This window comes from Siphateles boraxobius, unplaced genomic scaffold (genome assembly GCF_051911475.1).
Source record: "Siphateles boraxobius isolate OS27281-9 unplaced genomic scaffold, OSU_SipBor_1 5, whole genome shotgun sequence".
Lineage (NCBI taxonomy): Eukaryota > Metazoa > Chordata > Actinopteri > Cypriniformes > Leuciscidae > Siphateles > Siphateles boraxobius.
Genome location: NW_027509141.1, coordinates 1,534,240 through 1,555,870, shown reverse-complemented (window position 1 = coordinate 1,555,870; position 21,631 = coordinate 1,534,240). Strand labels below are relative to the sequence as shown.

General features: G+C 37.6%; 1 protein-coding gene across 2 annotated transcripts in view; it reads right to left on the bottom strand.

The window, feature by feature from the left end:
* Nucleotides 1-21,631, bottom strand: part of cpne5b (copine Vb) — a 216,653-nt gene that overhangs the window by 47,368 nt on the left and 147,654 nt on the right. For both annotated transcript variants that reach the window (XM_077204388.1, XM_077204387.1), the window contains 4 exons: nt 13,986-14,027; nt 13,815-13,890; nt 8,416-8,469; nt 7,664-7,725 (listed from right to left, as the gene is read on the bottom strand). In XM_077204388.1, the coding sequence (XP_077060503.1) occupies nt 7,664-7,725; nt 8,416-8,469; nt 13,815-13,890; nt 13,986-14,027 (234 nt within the window). The remainder of the gene's footprint in view (nt 1-7,663; nt 7,726-8,415; nt 8,470-13,814; nt 13,891-13,985; nt 14,028-21,631) is intronic.

Genomic DNA, 21,631 nt, shown 5'->3' with positions numbered 1-21,631 from the left:
GGGAATCCCAAGAAACCCTCTCTCCCTTGTTTACCACAGAGGTCAGCGGGTGTGGAAGACGCCTCTGGAGTCGAAACGAGGTGAGCATGGTTCTCTAGCGTGACCACCGCTAATACGCGACCCTCCGGGATCACGGGCAGCGTGCCGGGTGAAGACGACATGGTGGTAGCCTGCGAATCCTTCCTTGACAAGCAGGCCACCATATCCGGGAATGGGCGGCGAACCAGACTCTCCCGTTCAGACAGAGAAGGCAGAACATTTAGGCCCGCGATGAGGTAGCGATTTACTAGAATCTCAGGCAAGAAGAACCGCCTCTTCTCCGCGACCCGCGCGTACTGTCTCAAGGTCCGCCCACCCTGGGAAGGAAACGGAAGCTTTCCATTCCTGGAATCGGAAATCGCCTCCTGCCACCAATGTACAAGATCGTCAGGATGATCGTCAGGCATACTGTCTGCTGGGTTCTGTTGTGGTCGGTTCATTCTGTTATGTGGATGCAGGAGGTGAACCCAAATGCAGATAGAGTGCGATGAACACAAGGTTTATTGGTAACAAACAAGAAAACAAAACCCACGAAGGGGCAAAATACGGACAGGACAGGGAAACTTAGACTGACAAGACTAGACTGAGACTGTACGAAAACAAACTATACTACTAATAAAATGTTCACAACGACATGACCTTCCACAAAGTACTCACAGGTAAGATAAGCACGGAGAATGATACACACATTGTTTGACACAATGAACAGACAAAGGACAGCAAACACAAGGGGATAAAATAGGGAACACTAATGATGAGGACAGGTGAAACTGACTAGACAATAATGACAAGACGAGGATAACAAGGGGGCGGGGTTACGTAACGAGACAACACAAGCACATGGCCCAAGCAAAAGGCCATGTGCTTGTACACAAAACATGGGTCTGTCATGATTCTGCCACAAGACCAGAGAAATCAAAAGACATGATGGCAGAATTATGACAACTATGCCTAAAATGGGTTTTAATATCACTATTAATAAGGATTGTATGATCTTTGTATAATATTAGTCTTTAAATGCAAGATATTTAAAGTGTACCTAAAGCATACTAGCAATACTTCCACTTTAGCACAATCATAAATACTTAAGTATATCTTTAGTTGGACTTCAGCACTATTTCCACACAATTAAAGTGCATTAATTACAAAATTAGCTTTCAATTTAGCAGACTTTAAGTATACCAAAAGTACAATACTGGTCTCGGCATTCCCTCAAAGAACACCTACCTGACTCCTTACCTGCACGATACCTACCAGTACGATTCGTCTTCAGTCATCTGCTCCCTTCATCCGTCTTCAGTCATCTGCCTCGATCTACATTTCAGAACCTGCAACTGATAAGACCATTATCTGTGGCGGTGGCTCAAAATAGCCGCGATCTGTTCGAATACACAGAAGGGTTCTGTCATCTCGCAGTCACCTGTCTCTTGAATGATGAAATCATCAAAGCAGTGTACCGGATTGGGGCAAACTTTGTACATCCCAGAGATCTCCCAGATATCTCAGGACTGGACTGGAGAGAGGCCATCTGCAGATGTCTAGAGGGCTTTGTTCCCATCGAGACCACCATTCCAGAGCTTCTTCATGTCATGCCTGTCAAGCCTGAGCTTCACACCACGCCTGACCCCTCGTCTTCGGCAAAGATGACTGCCGCCTCGCCGCCCGAGCCCTCCATCCAGGATGGCCGCCGCCACATCAGAGCTTATTCCTGTCCCAAGACCTGTTCCTGAGTCTGTTCCTGAGCATAAGCCCATACTCCACCTAAGAAAAATTGGTAACGCTTCCTTTTACAGTCCTGTTCCCCATGTACATACTATGTACTTATTATAGTAATTCCAATAATTGGGTAATAACTAGGTACTAACCCTGAACCTACCGCTAAACCTAACCTTAACCCATGTACTTACCTTATATTACCCAGTACTTTCTTAGGTAAGTACACTGTAAGTACACGTAAGTTAACGCACTGTAAAATAAAGCATTATTACACAGTACTTTCTTAGGCAAGTACACTGTAAGTACACGCAAGTTAACGTACTGTAAAATAAAGCATTATTACCCAGTACTTTCTTAGGTAAGTACACTGTAAGTACACGTAAGTTAACGCACTGTAAAATAAAGCATTATTACCCAGTACTTTCTTAGGTAAGTACACTGTAAGTACACGTAAGTTAACGCACTGTAAAATAAAGCATTATTACCCAGTACTTTCTTAGGTAAGTACACTGTAAGTACACGTAAGTTAACGCACTGTAAAATAAAGCATTATTACCCAGTACTTTCTTAGGTAAGTACACTGTAAGTACACGTAAGTTAACGCACTGTAAAATAAAGCATTATTACCCAGTACTTTCTTAGGTAAGTACACTGTAAGTACACGTAAGTTAACGCACTGTAAAATAAAGCATTATTACCCAGTACTTTCTTAGGTAAGTACACTGTAAGTACACGTAAGTTAACGCACTGTAAAATAAAGCATTATTACCCAGTACTTTCTTAGGTAAGTACACTGTAAGTACACGTAAGTTAACGTACTGTAAAAGGAAGCGTTACCGAAACTTTTGGCTATGGGTCCCCAGCTATAGGGGCCAAAATGGGCTCTCACAGAAAGGGCACGAAGGCCGATCCTCCCTGTCCGCCCGAACTGCAGTCTCCGCCCTGTCCGCCTGATCCGCCCTGGTCTCCCGATCTGAGTCTACATACCCTGCTCACCCTCCGGATGAAGACCCCAGGACGCCCGCCCCACCTCCCTGGTTGCACCATCTAAGGGGGACCGTAAGGGGGGAGTATTGTCACGGGCACCAGCTAGTCACCACCTCCTCATTACATTTCCCATCATCCTCCCTGGCCTTAGCCTGCATGCACTTCCCAATCACAGAGATCGCTGTCACCTGTCACCTATCTTCGCTGATCATCATCCAGCACTATATAACTCTTCCCACTACAGTTCACCAGTGTCTGGTCTCGGCATTCCCTCAAAGAACACCTACCTGACTCCTTACCTGCACGATACCTACCAGTACGATTCGTCTTCAGTCATCTGCTCCCTTCATCCGTCTTCAGTCATCTGCCTCGATCTACATTTCAGAACCTGCAACAGATAAGACCATTACTCATCCAGATATCCATCCTGAACACTATATTCTTCAGTTACTCACCTGCTTCCATCATTGCGATCACATACTTCTGCAAATAAACCTGTTTATCACTTTACCTGTGTGAATCCTTCTGTTGCATGACAGTTATATCTACTGCATTATTTACTTAGATGTTCTAAGTAAAGCATACACTTTAAAAGCGTGGTTTAATTCAGTGTTATATTGTTTGAGTAAAATGTACTTGAAACAGAGTATTGCAAAGTAAACTTCAACTAAGTATAAATTACTTAACTTAACTGGCAAGGTTAAAGTTACTTATTTTCTTTGTTAATTGTACTTAGTTATGCAGATTTTTACTTTATTCAATATGTAAAATTTACTTTAAAGATATGCATGCAAAAGAGAATTTGTACTTTTCCAGTGTGTGCAAACATATCCACATCGCTATGATCAGAAGCTTTCTTAACTACTGTTTTCACGCCACTGTCATTATTGTTGTGCTTATTTTGTTACTGAAACAAAAGCATACACCACATATTTACACATTCATCTAAACGTCAGTCTCACCAGCAGAAAGAACAGACTTTCAACCTGGGTGGCACAATCTCATCCGCCTTAATAGAAATGTCAAAGCTAGTCCTATACGTGGGATGCACAAGCTGGCTGGAGACTCGGGAGTTATCTACTACTCAGCCGTAAGTACTTCCATGCAGGTAAAGGTCAACGCTTAATCAGAACACACACTCATCGCAATGAAGGCAGAACTCAGCATAGCGCATACGTTCTTCATTAGCAAGGGCCAAAAAATTTATATATGTATATATGTATGTATATATATATATATATATATTCGTAGGTTACTGGGTTTTTAAAATATTTATATTTTTAAGCTTGGCTGCACTCAAAGAACAATTTTAAGCAGTGTGTTCTGTTTTCCAGTAAAAATCATATCTTACCTCACTGGCACATTGTTTTCTCTTGATTTAAGCTTAAATGTTTCCTGAACTATAGTACTTATTCATTCAATTAATAGAAAATGACAGTAAAGATGTTCTTAATGTTACAAACATTTTCTATTTCAACTAAATGCTGTTCTTTTGACCTTTCTATTTATCCAATAATCATTAGGAAAAAAAACTGATTACGGTTTTCACAAAAATATGAAGCAGCACAACTGTTTTCAACACTGATAATAATCAGAAATGTTTCTTGAGCAGCAAATCATCATATTATACTGATTTCTGAAGGATCATGTGACACTGAAGACTGGAGTAATGATGCTGAAAATTCAGCTTTGCCATCATAGGAATAAATTACATTTTAAAATATATTCACATAGAAAACAGTCATGCTTCCCTTTGTATTCTATTTTTTATCAAATAATTTTAAAAACATTTAAAAATCTTATACCGCCCCTAAACTTTTGAATGGTAGTGTGTGTGTATATATATTTGTAAATTGAATTGATCAATATTTTATTTTAAGATTGTTTTGATGTTTTCTTATAAAAACTGATGTTAAAATACTGATTTAGCAACCTATCATTTGCAGTGTGCAGAACATTTTCTGGATTATAATAGATTTTTCTCAGCAGAGCGAGTGCTGTCTGGTCATTTCATCAAGTGATGGTGAGGTCCTAGACTTTGATTGGCTCTCTTCATGGCTGATCTTCAACCAAACCTCAGCAGCTCAGGTCTGATGTGCTTCAATTCTCCCCGTCTTCCTCCCATCGTCTCTATTGCTGTTCTCGACTCAGTCACTCAGGGAGTATTATTTGTCAATAATGCAGAGGGCTCTTCTTCTAAGTGGTAATTTCCTGTTTTCATTTAGGTGAGGGCTTAATCAATTTATGGTCTGTCAGAGCACTAAACAATCCCACATGCTGCGTGCGCTCTGAAACACAATGTTGCAGCTCCATGAATACACATGCGCACACAAACAGGCCCACGCACGCCGTTGTTTTCTCCAGATTTCAGTGCATTGTCTTCATGTGAGCGTGAACCTGCGGGCGGTCTCTCGATGTTTACACAACCCAGCGGCGGTAAACCATCTAACCCTATCAGGGCAGTCAGTCGAAACTGACAGGGATTCACCTAAATGTCACTTTACATTAGGCTCAAAACGTCTGCACACTCTTCATCAGCTCACGGTCATATTTCACTATTGACTGCAGTGTCATATATATAGTAAAACCCCAGGAGAAGATCTACTGCTCCCTTAATTCAATCTACATGGAACAAAACCTTGACCATCAGCTCTGGATCCAGATGACAGAAGAAGATGGCCACACTTACACATTCCTGCACTCTTATAAAAGTCAGATACTATCTTAATGTGTGCAAAAAAAAAAAAAAGGTCAATTTTCACTGTTCTTTGGGGTGAATAAAAGGAAAATCCATGCATAGACAGTTTGGCATATGCACAGAGTTCGGTGTGAAAAGAACATTATAAAGTACAATGTGCACTAGTGTCAGTACAGTACAACAAACACTGAAATAAAACATTGCCAGATCCACGTTTATTTTCTTCGGATAAAACTGAACATGCTTTTAGAGCCACTCACTGGACATTTCACTTTAAAAGAGTCACGAAACATGCAAGAAGCATCATAAAATCATATTAAAGAATGATTTCTTGAATTTCATTACAATTTCAGGCGTAGTTAGTTGTTAAGATTAGAAACTAGGACTACATTTTTTTTTCTAGGACCAACAAAATATTTATATAGGTACATATTCTACTATAAATCATACCGTGCAGGGTGTGTATCCCGCACAACGACGTAACTCGCTGCTTCACTACCATAGTGCGATACAACGTTGAAGAAATCAACTAGCTAATCACGACTGTTTCCTGAAACCGTACTGTCGCAAATCTGTCGTTCAAACACGTTGGTAAATGATGTCATTTGCAAGTGGTGGAGTAATAACTTCTTTTAATGAATTAATTTGAGATTGAATTAATGCTAGATTTATGCTATAAATTACAGACATGGCATCTGAGGAATAATTCTCATTTTTCTCAGTTATTTGGCTTTATTTCCAGATTTAGTCATAGAGTCGTTCTTACGTAGGCTACTAGAGCACATGCATACTCTTCAAAAACAACGCTTTACATCTCTTGACAAACTAAAAGACGTAAATGACACTTGTATGTATTCTAAATATACATTGCACTGAATGTCACCTTGCTTATTTTGCTCAAGATATTAATTATTGAGTCCACATGTCATGAAAAGAAGAAACGGCTTCTAACCACAGGTCGAGATCTGTCGTTCCAAACACACAACTTTGCTATGCGGTTCACGATGTCTTTGGGAAACACTGACTCGTTGAACTATGCTTTTGGGAAACGCACCCCAGATTAGCTATTACACGTTTGCTGTATGTAACAAGCAAAAGTTATGCTAACATTGGTCTTTTGCTGAAACACATGTTCAAGGTTGAAAGTTGAGAAAGTGTGAGATTTCTGGCTGTGTGGAACGATAACATATCTAACATATCTGAGCTAGTGCTTAGAATAACCCACCACAATCTCAAATATATTTACCACACAACCTCCAAGGTCGAGAGGCATATCTCAGATATAAATCTGATTTTGATGGAACGTGTGGTGTTCAGTCGAACAGCCTTGGAGGGCTTCAAGCAGACTGATGCAAAGAGATGACCCTGTCCTTTTTGTGAAACACCAGATATTTGAAGAGAAATACTCCAGTGTAGCGATCACTGTCCTCAGATCAACCCCTTCAATTCAAATGATCTTTTCTAAGATGCACAAAAACGTTTTAACCTTACTTAATAGGGTCCTCTGTGATCTTAGGATCTTGTCTTTTAAATTTAAAGCATTAAATTACCATAAATAATGGGTAATTGACACATTAGGTCTGTGATCCCTTTTTTTTAACAACATCAAGAACTTAGATTAAATTTACATAGTAAGATTGTAGCGTCATATTTTTTATTATTGTGTGCTTAATAAAAAATAATGAAATAATATTTTGATTTTAGATTAAATCAAATTGTGTATTTATTATGGTTATCAAACATATATTTCTAAAACAAAAATGGTAGCCTAATTAAAAAATGTATATTATAATTATAATGAAATATAAAAAAAATTAAAAAATAAAATAAAACAATTATATATATATATATATTAGTTTTAATTCCAACTAAAACTAATTAAATAGTTTTTGCTTGTTTGAAATAAAGCTGAAAAATCGAATAAAAATATTCGATGCAACATTTAAACTAGAACAAACTAAAACTGAAATAAAATACATTAAAGTAAAACAAAATTGTTTAAAAAAAATAATAACAGTGAAAAGTTTTAATGAGAATATAAAAATAAAAGGCAATTTAAAATATTAATTTTAATTAATTAATTCTTATTATTATAGAATATAAATAATATTAAAATAATTAGTCATTGTAACAGCAAGAAATGTATGTGTAATTGTCATGTGACCCGCCCTGCGATTGAATATTCAGTAATACGTGTGATTCTCAGCAAGAACCTGTACTCACCCTCCTTTGATGTAATCAAGGAAAGTCGACTCTGACTCCACGGAGAAGGACAGCAGTGTCACCTGCATCCAAAACAGATCAAAAACATGCAGATGATGTCATTCTGTCGTGTCAGAAACTGTCCTAATACACCTTGTTTGAGGCGCTGTGAACGAGGCAGTGACTGAATGCGGGCGATGTGTGTGTCAGACGTTCTCAGGCTGATCTCATAATATAGAGCAATAAGACGACTCTGGCACAGCCATCAATCAAAGCATGATGCTCATATCAAATTATCTCTGCTGTGCTACAAATTCCTGCTTTCATATTCACTTCCACGATCTCTATCCACCCACACACCCTTTCTCTTACACACACACATACTCAGATATTTACAGTGGTGTGCCATTTGGTTTAATACGTGCGCCTTGACTGGGCTATTTTCCCCATTTATACGTCAACCTCCACTATATGTTGATTACAATGAGCCATACACACAAGCGCTTAACACCCGTCAAAGGAAAACAAAGCAAAGCTCTCCCGTTTTTTTTTGCACTTGTCTTAATTAGCACGGGTTTAAAAGGGATACTCATTAATGCAGGAAGACATTTGAAAACTACTGTGAATGTCTTTGCTTTTCCCATCACATAATTGAACACAGGAAACCGGCGTAATCTGTGTGTGCATACATGTGTGTGTGTGAGCGTATGCTGTGATACACATGCACATACACGCTCATGTTAGTAAGATAATCTCTGAAAGACACGACTCACCGTGCCCGAATTCACATATTTCTTCTTCTTCATCTTCTTTTTTGGATTCACCACCTAAGAGCCATTGAAAAAAAACAAAAAAACAGAATCTGAATGACTAAAAAGTAATTGTAACTCTAAATATAATAACATTATAGCAATGCAGGTTGCATCTTTATAAATACATTCATGGAACCATACACTGATTAATTAATACTTAATCAGTGTATAATGGATTGTGAGCATGCGCATTAAAAAAGCAGAATATTTATATAAATGTAGCCATAACTGTTCGTTTAACTCTCTTAATGAGTCTTTATCAATACCAGGGTATATCATGGAATTAAATTTAATACCTTTTAAGACCTTTTTCAAGACCCCTTCCATACATTTTAAGACCTCATCGCCACTTCAAGTTTGAACCATTATCGGCGACACCTTACATTTATATTCTGATTGTAAGATAGCACAACTAAACAGTCTTAGTTCGTGATAACTCCTTATCAGTACAAAATAATTCAGAAGGGTGGGAATGAAGCACAAGATAATTAATTGAATGACTGACCCAATGCAAGGTTTATTAGAAAGAGAAACCAGAATTAGACCAATAAACAAAACACTTGACAAAACTTATTGAAGAGGGAAAATAAACCTCTCTGAGCTAAAGGGACAATGAGTTCACAAAGTATATTCAAAAGACGTATTTGTAACAACAACTCTTATACCTGTCTGCAAACCACATCTCTTTTGTGGTACACTTCTCATGACAAACACCTGATGGTCAGACAGTTCACCTGTGAATGCCACTGAGTGCTGGATTTGATGCACCAGAGAGTGTCAGTGAACGAATATTCGATCTGTAATTATTATTGGAAAAAATAAAATACTATTCGAATTTTACGACGTTGCTTTGCTGGCAGTAAATGCTTTGAATCCATGATAAATCCCAATCACTTACTCGCAGTTATAATTAAATACACTGTTTGGCGCTGTGATGCGTGTTGATTGTATTTGATCACATGTCGTCGCAGCCTCGTGAAGTTTGGAATTACTTGGATGAAAAGGATCTTACTAAATGATATTACAAAACGGAATTACTTTTAATCAAATGAATTAATGATACTGAGTTATAATATCACCACCACAATGAGAAATCACATGAAATCCAAACAGCAGTCGAATGAGGAAAGACAGCTGTCCATCACTGCATTGACGACTGCAGTAGCGCAGCTGAATCCCAGTGAGCGACATGATTACTGATTACTGATAGCAAAATGATTTTGACACATATGCTTCCTTTAAGTTTTGTTAAAGAAGCCGTCCTTAACAGAAACCGGGAAGTGCTGTTAGAAACTTTGTTATCTGTCACTGTGTCCCTGCAACGTCTGTCATCGACAGCGTGTTTTCTACTCGAGCGTGTGAATATTATTGTTTTTCTCAACATGAAAGTGAAACAATATAAAAAAGATAAATATAATGTTGACTCGAGTGTATACCTTCGTCCTGTACGATAAGTGGAACGGTCTGTTTTATTAGCGTTTTTCCCCTTTCGTACTGGTTGATCCTAAATGCTTCTATACATTTTTTGTTTACACATATTGTTTAATTTTTTTCAACTGAAAGAAAACCTTAAGATGCAACTTAAGCTTGTTGTGCATATTTAATTTCCCTATTAGTCAACGATGTTGTTTAACAACCGTGCGTACGGGACATATGCGCTATCACGCGGCAGTAAGTCATGAAGCGCGGTAACAGATGACGTCATATCTAGCAGGATTCCACATAAACTACACAGAACCCATATTCGCCGACGCAATGTTTAAATTCAGGCAAACTTTATATACTTTATGGACAAATATACATAGCGAAAAGATGATACAAAATGTAATACCTTGGAAAATGGCATTTAAGACTTTTTAATACTTTTTAAGGGCCTTAATTTTCTCTAAATTGATTTATCAACTTTTAATACTTTTTAAGACCCCTGCGGACACCCTGAATATATTTATAGTAATTCTTACTTATAAATAAGTATAAATGGACCTCATAGAAAGAACACTTCATAGAAAGTGTTACCAAACATTCTTTTATTTTGTGTTTCACAGAATAAAGAACGTCATACAGGTTTGGAAAGACATGAGGGGGAATAAAAGACAGAATTAAATATTTTTAGGTGAACTATCTCTTTAAGAAGAAATTGAGCGATCAAATTAAGAACATAATGAGTAAAATATAATACATAATACAATTTGAGAGCTATATATAACATATGTCCATAGCAAAAGCGAATCAAGACGAGTTTTGCAGTGTAGTTGTCATGGCTGGTTTCAGGAAGGTAGACGAACATGACGAGTGTAATTCCAATAGGAAGTTTAATGAGGGTAAAACTAACAATACATAGACAGGAAGGGCAACACACACTAAATGCAACGTAGACCGAACAGAGAATGAATGTGAGGGATCAACTTATATAGCAAACACAAACGAGGATAATTTGATTTGATTTGAATTTATTAGAAGGATTAACCCCTTGAGATGCATCATCTCGTTTTGGTGAGTGTCCTTACATACCGTGTAACACAATTACAACAAAATTAAAACATAACAAGATTACAATTATCAGTACATCAGAAACTGTTGTACAGATACAGTACAACAGTTACACCACCAAGATACCAGAATAAACAGTAATGTATAACATAAAATAAATACTGATCAGAAAACAACAATGACAAATATAAACCTAAACAACAGTAAACATAACAACAACACCTATAACAGTGATCGTTTCAATGATAACATGTGCAGTCCACCTTAAAATAATTAATATTAATAATTAGGATATTAATAATAATAATAAGGAGCAGGGAAACTGAACAATGGAACACATGATGAGAATGAAAACAAACTAAAAGTCCATGATAATGACACTAACAGAACATAATGGTGACAGTAGTGTTGCCCTATCTATCATTAAGAGTAGTAATGTTGCTTTACTTCTTACTTTTATTTGACACTTTCATTTACGATCTATGTAATCACAATGATTCCTTACTGTATATTGCATCCACTTATATTCTGATTGTTAGAAATCATGAAGGAATGCTGGGCAATGCATTGACAAAAAGGAGCTGGTAAGATAGATTTGGTCAAGATTATTGTCTATAGAAGAGAGAAGGAAAGAGGCCGAGCGAGGAAGAATAAGACAGATAATGATGCTGGAAAGCACACAAATGAAAGTGGAATCATCCATGCGACCTCTTAGCTGTAAGGGTGAAGTACAGAAGAAAGGACCAGCAACCCCGGCTCGTCCCCATTCATGTCACAACACAAAGTAATCAATAGCTCAAATGGACTATTTGTGCTGAGATCAATGCAAGGATCTGGACATGAAAAGAGTTTTTGAACATGTTCGCTCTAGACGCATGACCGATCACCCCTTCAGGTTCACAAACCCTGAGAGGCGAGATTACAGGGTAGAAATGTGTAAGATGCAAATCTAAAGACTTTCTAATGTATAAAAAGGTCACGTACTGTAATGAAACGTTTTATTGCACTGTAATTACAATGTTTCCAACAAATGCTCCAGGCAAAACAACCTCTTGTGTTTTGAGACACACAAGAACTCATTCCAAGGTAAATGAACAGACTTGACGCTTTGGGTTAAGCCTCAACCGTAAACCGCTTTCTCTCAGAGACACTATGAATGTTTGATCAACACTGAGTACAGAGCTCGCAACAACATATTCACAGGCCACCTGAATCCCTGCTTCATCTGCCATGGGATATTTTATAATGTGTTGATGATGTGTTGGCATCAGCACGTTAGATGGTAGTAGTGTTGGGAATGCTTGCGATATCAGATCCTTTGGGAAGGGGATGGTGAATCACTGTAATAATTCAGAATCCCAGGAACACTCATAGTAATTCCCATTTGCATGCTTACCAAAGGCTTTAAAAACAAAAAAGAGTCTTTTAGATTTCTGCAACATTTAATGAGGATATGGGGGGGTGTTGGCAACAATAGGAAGGATTATGAAATATCCATAAAAAAGAATCAAAATTAGAATTAGAAATAGAAAAACATAGGACTCGTGCATTGCACATTTGTACTGTGTCTTTCAGATTGAGGAATTCATTTTAAATTAAGAATATAAATATTTGAGGGGACTTCGAGGGGGATTTATGTGTTAGCTGAAAAATTAAAGCATCCAAATGGCTTTGAATATTTGACTTGCTCCATCATTCTGAGTCGTTTTGACCAAGAAACACTTTTTGAGTTTTATGCACAGAATAAAAAAAGGAAAGTCTGCTTTCTAGTGATAAAGTTATTATCTTTCTAACAACTTTTTCGATATATATAATCTGCTGCTGACATAGAAGGAATATGTAACTTGCTCCAGCATCTTGATTTGTTTTGACCCAGAATCTTTCTAACAATGTTTTTTTATATACAATCTTTTGCTGACATATAATGATTTAAATGGTTGCTTTAATAAAACTTGTTTGTGAGAAAATGGCCTTCAAAGTGCCCCATTATGCTTTTTCAGATACTACCTTTCATGTAGTGTGTACTGTAATATAGCTGGTTTATTGTAATATACTGTACTGTAATATACTTGTAATATAAAAGATTTATTGTTATTGAGTAGAGTTACTGTCTCCCAAAAGAAAGAACCTTCTGAACTGCTGAAACGAGTCGTCAGTAATTCCAGTCTCACTTCCTGCTGAATCTGCGTAGGTTTGTAGCAAATTTGCATAATGCCAGCCTATGCTCTCCCCTGGCTGCTGTGAACAACGTCTACTTTGACCCTCAAACACTAGTTGCATCTGAGACTAGACGGGTTTGGTTTGTGTTGTTCATGTCGAGAAGATGCTGTTTTCTGCACTGCAAATCCATTTTGAGGAAGTTCCAAAGGATGAGACTCGAGCTGGAATTGAACAGTATGGTTAAACCATCATTACTGTTCGTATCACTGTGTATCAAGCAACAAACAGACTGGGCCATCTGACCAATCAGAGCAGAGTAGACCAATCAGTTCATGTTAATGTTGTGTATTTACCATGGTAACTTCAGCTTCTAAAATGCTACTTTATTTTCACTTATTTTCTATATTTTTAAATGACTGTGGTGGATCATGCCAACAAACAAAAACTAATTTGGGACTGCTATTTTTTAATAGCCTTATCTTACACCGTTTTGTCTTACAACTTGTGTCTGTGACAACATTTTTTGTGAAATAAATTTGCTTGGTTTTTAGGCCAAACCATTGGTTTAGAGAGACCATATCCCTTATCAAATTGTTTCAGACACTGAGAAAAAGAGCTGATGCTACAACGTATATTATGAGAAAATGAACGTTTTTTTGAGCAACCACCACAACACAAAAATCAATAAAATTAGGAGATCAACATCTCACCTCATATATATTGAACTGGCTCTGACCTCGGGCTAACTCTCTGTAGCTGGTGGTGAATTCACCGATGAAATCATGGCTAAAAAGATGAGAAGATTCACAGATTCGCTACAGGGAAATATCACCACACAAAACTCTTTTGTTATTCACATTAAAAGCCAGTCATCAGCTTACCTGCCATCACGATCCCAGTCATACACTTCCACTTTGATTGTTCTGGAAAACAGAAAAAAATCCCAGGTGTGTTTGACAAATTAAAACATTAGGAACTTGCATGGACTGTCTGTATAGTTTTACCTTCATATTTCCTAAAGGAATTATGCACATAAAGTAATGGTGCCAACACGGCCCAAAATTGAAGGCTGAATGCAATTTGAACAGCATAATTCCTGTACTACATCACTGTGATGTTCAGCATCCCGGACACCTGAATTGGCTCTTTAAAGTGCAATCGACTTCACTGTGCGCCTGGATATTTGCCCAGTCATAATGCTCTTCTCCATTATTTGATAAATGACCTTTTCACTTTTTTTTATCATTACTATGATCAATAGAAAATGTACGAACATATTCAAGAACATGTATTGTTAAAACTTCAGTTTACCACCTGCTTTCCTCGGGCAGGAATAACGTATCATTAATTGCATCAGGAAACCGGCGGTGGGCTTTGTATCTTCTGTATAATGAGCTTATTTACATAAAATTATCATATTTACAGATGAGTTTAGCATATATAGGATTGTGATGCATTATCCAATATACTATTTAAGGGAAATAAATGGATACCTTTGCTAATTTAGCAGTTATAGCAAAAAAAAATAAAAAATAAAAAATAAAAAACCCTGCCCATTATCCAGCAGAAAATTATTTCAGCAAATCGCAATTATCTAATGAGAGAAAAAAATTGAAGCACAAATGCGATAAATCTCACAAATGTTGATGTAACCAAATGTCATCTAAACACACTAATTGATTGTGTATCAAAAGAAAATTACGGTTAATTAAAAGTTAGGTTTCATCTTACCCTCCATTTAACACTTTTAAGTACAACAGATAATAGTGACAACATCAGCTTATTCCAGGAAAATAATGAACATTATGTTGTGTTGATTCAGGAGGATTCCATGGCTAAATAATTCAGAAACTTGTGCAAGACGCTTGATGCTTGATGCTTAGGCCTAAATTGAGTCATCAGTCACAATTAAACAAAAGCAGCACAGGTCGGGGAACGCATCCTGTGGCAGGTGTTCGCTCAATGGCTTACATCAACACCATTTTCTAAAGAAATCATGCTAGCTACTGCCCATATTAATGAGGATGAAAAACACTGACCTAAAGCTCACTCATTAGCAAGACTGAGAGGCATTTCAGAAAACCCTATAGTCCGTTCCTGTTTGCTTCCTATCTGCAAACAGACCAGAACTCCCACACAAATCATTACAGCCGTTTATGGAGAACGTGAATAAATAAGGGCAAAGTGATTCTGGAATAAAAGTGCGAATGAATGTCCTGGGGTTGCTGGCTTGTTCTGCTGAGTTGTCTTGATGTTTTTTTGTTAAACGAATGAGTGGGCTAATACGTCCCTCGATATCTGTACTTTCCGTGAGCAGCTCATGCAATTCCAAACCTGCATGACGTTTGTTTCTTCTGGAGAACACAAGAGGAGATATTTTGGGTTTGTTTAGCCAAACATTTAAAGTCAACAAGGTCTAGTGTTGTTTTAGACCCCATTGACTTTCATTATATGGACAAAAACATTGTTCAAAATGTCTTATTCTCTTATACACGCGGAATTTGCATATATTTTGTTGACATATTAAATAAACATTTTTTTTTTACTTCCTTCTCATTTTTCAGTTTAAAACAACAAACGTAGAAAGGTCTCTAGCTAAACCGTAGCCAAATGGCATTGTTAAACATGTTGCCTAGTAACCATACGACCTCACGTTCACGCGTAGGGAAAAAAATGTTGAAGCGAGTGGCGTCTGATGAGCTAACGGGGGCTGCGTTTGTGGTAGATGCATCCATTTGTATACTGTAACGTGCTGATCTAACCAGCGGTCTCATAAAACGTTAAAAAAATGTAAACGTCTGGGAGAATGAGTAGAGCAAGCGATCTGAATAAGAGTGATGATGCAAAAAAGAGCTCTATTCGGTACGGTTTTCTGTGCGCACACACCCGACCTGAAGCGTGCAGCCATACAGCGCGCGAGTACTGAAGTGAGCTCTTTTTCGTGTCTAAATAGACAAATACACACAACATTATGTCTAAATGTCCGTTTTGGAGAGTATTCACGTAAACTATGTCGGCTATGTGCATCAGTGGATCCGCATGTCATTGGACATGATCCGACGTCTTAAAGTGACAGTGGGTAATAAACCTAATGCGGTCCGTGTCAAGCAACAAAAGAAAAAGAGAAAAGCATTCACTGTTTGTTAATAGCTTTAATATGTTTGTTAATATGTCTGCTTGAAAGAATAAATGATGTATGCAAGTAGTTAATAAAGAATTTTTTACTTTAGGAAAGGTGGTTTTAATGTCATTGTGTTTGCTTTCTGTCAGGCACATATCGTAGTTTCAATGTTTCTGTCTCCCTGCAGCATGTCTGCATTTAAACTTTGATTTAATATTCATCAATCCTACCTTGTAACTGTTACCTTCATGTTACTGTTATTTTTGGCCAGAGATTTGTTGAAGGTTTGGCTTAATTTTGGAGAATTTTGAATGTACTTTGCTGTATATATTAAGAGTTTAAATAAAAAAGCTGCATTGTGAGTTTGTGTAACTGAATTTAACGGTCAATACTGCTTAGAAGTGAAAAGAAAACAAGCAAATCCGAAAAGGCTAAAAATAAATCCAAAAAAATGGAATTTGAAAAAAAAAAAAAAACAGAATTTGAGAAAAAATAAAACGGATTTCATAGGGCCCTATAACAGCTATTGACAAAGTGTTGAAACCTCAATACTGTCGTTTCACTTGTAGGCAAAAGTTTTGCCGACCTTACCAGCGAGGCAAAGCGAACGCAAAATATCAGAAAATCTCCTGTAGTCGAGGAAGTAAAGAATCTAAAAAGCGCTCCCTCCGTAGGATTGTGGGCGGTAGCGTCTTTGACGTTCGTTATCTTCAAAGTAGTGCGAGCAGCTCTCTGAGCATCTGTCACCTGTGCGTCATGTTCCCTGACAGTAAGAGAGAGCAGAAGCCAAGACGGCTCCCTAGGCTGCTGTCTATCATCCTCACAACGGAAGAGGAGAAAATAGATTGTGCTCTGAGCTCAAACAGCGAGGACGGGAGGCGGGGAACAAGATATTTAAGGCTGAAGGTACAATCCAGAGCTGTCTTTAATTCCCATACACTGACCTCAAACCAAAATGTTGATCCGAGTTTCTCTACGCTTCAGGCGTTGCATGAAAAACGTATCTGTGTGGGACTGGAAAGCCACACTGAATGTCAACACCAGTGTTTATTGGAAAATTGTGGCGGTCTCTTGGTAAAACATTCATATATTTTGTTTGACAATCGTCGTTTGAAAGAGGAACATCAGTGAAAATTTGATTCCTCCAGAATTTCCGAAAAACTTTAGCCTAAGGTTTTCATAGATAAAACGAGGCATGTATCCTCTTCGAGGTTTATTCTTAGCCTAGAGTAGAACATCTGTGATTCATTTCATTACTGTTTCAAATTAATTGAGATCAGAATAAAACCATGGAGACGTGTGGGGGATGTTTCATATATACTCTTTTGAAGCTTGGAATAAAATGGATGCATACTGTCATCTATTTTAATGGGCTCTGGAACTATAATTTGTTCCCCCTATAAATGCATGGGTGATATACTGACGCTGCTCTCTTTGGGAACTTCGTTCACACAGATCGCCTCAGGTCAAAAAAGACAAACGCCTGTGGTGGCATTGCAACATCATGTTATTTACGTTCCATATATATTCACTGTCCCGGTTTATTTCCCTGCTGTTAGCGCTCTTTTATGATGTGTATGGCCTGTCACAGATTTCTCCGTGCCTGAGCGCCAGGACTCTGCAGTTTGATGAGCTGAATACAGAAAGAGATGTGCTGAAAGCAGTTTTATATTTCAAATGAAACAGGTTGCAGGATTTGTAACACTGAGGTAAAGGGTTAGTTCACCAAAAAATGAAAAATCTGTCATCATTAACTCACTCTCATTGAGAGTCACAGGGGTCCGTACAACACTGTACCCCATTGACTTTTATTGAACGGACTAAAAAACAGTTGAAATATTTTTCCAAATATTTTCTTGTGTGTGAGTAAATAGAGTGCTGCAGTGATGATGTATTTTTTTAGGCAAGAAGTTCGCATCACCCTGATAAAAATTTCTTCCATTGGATTTTGGATTATTGCAGAAAATAAGGTCTGTGTTCATGAAAAACTTTAAAACTTTTAAAAAAAGTTTATGATTCTTATACAACTTTTATGAATTTTGAAGCCTGAATGCAATTGGTAGAAAAGCTATAAATTATAAACGAACTACACCACAGTCACATGACTTCAACGTCAACATCACTAAACTTCCAACAACTCTTTCAGTCTTTATTTTGAAACCATTTTCCTTGAAAGTTTGAGTTATAATAGTTTGCAAGAGCATGATTATAAACACAATGATAGAGTGAAAGCAACTTAAAAAAATTATATGATCAATAAGTTATGACAACATATGTTTTTACATTGCTTTAACTAATCAAAATAAGTTAAGCATTTTTAAATTTTTTTTAGTTAAATTTCCAAGTTGATTGTACTTAAAAATTGAAGGCAGCAACATTTACTGTAAACTTTGGTTCCGACCACATTAGTTCCCAAGCAAAATTGAGGAGGTTGATCATTTGAATTTGATAAGGTGCGCAACACTAGTATTTATAGGCAATATTTTCGCGCTAGAACGCTTGTTTTTCAGCGGGAATGCAAATTATAAAAGCACTTAACCATAAACACAAAAGCCACACCAAACAAATGGCTTTTAATTTGTTTATTTCATTAGCAAACATGTCACTATAATTGTTAAGTTTTTTCCATCGATCAAATTTCTGCAAAAATAACGATCGACATTCTTGTTTGCTTTGTGGCCCCTTTAAATACAGTTGTAAAAAAGAGCACGCGTTCGATCTACGTCAGAGCATCAGAGCGTCCACGAATCTTTCCACGGCGTCGCTGGCAGGGCGGCGAGAGCGAATTTTGCCGCTCTCGCCGGCGGCGGTGTGAACGTACAGTTAGGGTTGGGTACCCTTCACATTTTAACCAGGACCTTTTTTCGCTAATTTAGGCATTTTTACTCAATAACGGTAAAGAAACTAAGTCATTTGTAGAAGTTTTGTTGACATTATGCCAGAACTGTCATACTGTCAACTATTAGATCGCTGTCTGCCATTGTCTGTGATGCTTTAATATTAATAAAAACAACCATTTTAGTAATAATATTAAAAAAATGTCTATGAAATGTTTTGTTTTCCACAAATTCTGTGTTGTGAATTTTCTAGTAATCAAATGAATACATAAAACATGAAACAGAAGAAAAAGTGTGATTATTCCTTAATTTTTTTTATTTTGATAGTAATTTATTATTATTAGGTGTTAGTATTATTATTAAATTGAGATATTGAAAATCTACTGTAAAACAGAAATATATTATCAAGTTAAACCGAACTTTAATTTTGACTGGTTGTGGTGAAGACCATTAAGTTTCCGTGTGTTAATGATATAACGATAGTTTTTCTTAAATTAAACTGTAAAATGCTGATGAACTTCATCTTAGAGCGGCTCTGGAAATGCATTCATAGGCTGAAAATCACCGCGAACGTCACGCATTCTTCAGTGTGTGTGTGTGTGTGTGTGTGTGTGTGGTTAACGAAACCGCGCATCTGTGCCACTCGTTCACAACATGCAGGATTCGTATTTAAATTGTCTTACTCTCGCGCCCAGATGCATTCTCAGGTACCGAAATTTGGCACTAATTGATTTAATGTGAATCGGTAATCACTAGTACGTAATTCGGTCAGTGCCATTAAAAGTACAGAGTTCGGTACCCAACCCTAGCAACATTTGTTGCTGAAGATGTTTAATGTCCCAGACAACCTCTGTAGTCCCATTTAGACACTTGTTAGCAACTGCATTTTACAAGACAAGTAAAAGCTTTAAAAAAACACAAGAAGGTATTAGTGTTGTATTTTATGTTTTAGAATAAATCTTGAAAATATCTTGAGCTTGTGTTCACCAGACCTTATTTTAGGCTTATAACCCAAAACATATTCACTTTGGGACAATGGAACTGGAACTACTAAAATGCAACTTGTTTAAAGGTTTTGTATAAAAATGTCATCCCTGCAGCACACAATTATACATATTTTTTTATTTTGGAGTGAACAATTAGTTGCAGCTCATCTTTCTTCACATTCATAGATGAAGTGTTTTTGCACCTCTAGTGGCAGAAAATAGAATTGAAGAAATATTGACTGTTACAAACGCGTTTCTATTGCTATTGGTCGAACAAACAGTTATAAACCCGCCATAAACCCTTGCCACTGGCAAATGTTTTTTTTTTTAACGCAGGCACTATGAAATGCCTCACTTCCTGATTTGGCGTGGCATGCGGGACATTTCAGCGGCGTATTGAAGCATGGTGCCTGTCACGAAAGATTAACCCTGGAGAGCAGCTACAGCACAAACCGGCAAGAACGTAATTTTGAGACGTGCGGTTTTGGTTCCCCAAGCTGATTGGTCGTGACAGGGTGGTGACCCTCGCTTAGGGTTGCCAACCATTCCGTATAATACGGAATCATCCCGTATTTAAGACATCAAAGTAGTGTACCATTTAAACCAGTGTTTCTCAACCCTGCTCCTGAAGGACCCCAACACTGCACGTTTTCTTTGTCTCCCTAATCAAACACACCTGATTCAACTCATCAGCTCATTATCACATGGGGATATATGTGATAATGAGCTGAATCAGGTGTGTTTGATTAGGGAGACAAAGAAAACGTGCAGTGTTGGGGTCCTTCAGGAGCTGGGTTGAGAAACACTGGTTTAAACCATAGACGGTTTAAACCAAAAAAGATGGGCGACGCCCCTTCGCTCTCTTCCATTGGTGAGAAGTGAAGCCGCCAGTGTCCTGATATGGCGCTGACATCTTGGGACTTGAGTCTGCGCAGTTGCGATCTCGGGACCAGACCTGCACAGTAGTGAGCAGGAAGTAAAGTCCCGCCCTCACTCGCAAATGCACACTGCACTTCTTTTTTAAGTGGCCTATGTCTGCTCCGTTCCTCCATTCTGCTCCAATTTTGATGTCTCTTGATTGCAGTACGACAAGAGGCTTGTTAAAATAAAGTAAATACAATCTCCTCAGTTCTCCGAAGATCCCGAAGTCCGTTGGTGCTTCGCTCAGAGAACCTGTCAATCATGATTTCACAGCAACGTTTATAGCATCAAATAACTAACTAAAAACGAACTTATTTTAAAAACAAACACTTGAAATTACATCAGCGTGATAAAACATACAGTAAATGACAGAAACTATCTTTGGAAAAAATATATGTGAAGTGTAATTTAATTGTTTAGGTCTCACGTCCTGTTGAATAACATGGGGAGGCGGGGTTTATGAGCTATACTAGGACCGGTCACCGGGGGGCGATCGAGACGCTTTGGCTTCACTTTTCAGGGCTTGTGCGGCACGCTTGGTTTAAACCCATACATAATGCAGTTTATCCTGTATTTTGTGTAGGCCTATGCCTACCAGAACATGAGAGACCATATCAAACTCTTCATTGAGAATATAAAATTTTTTTTTTTTATTTGACAAT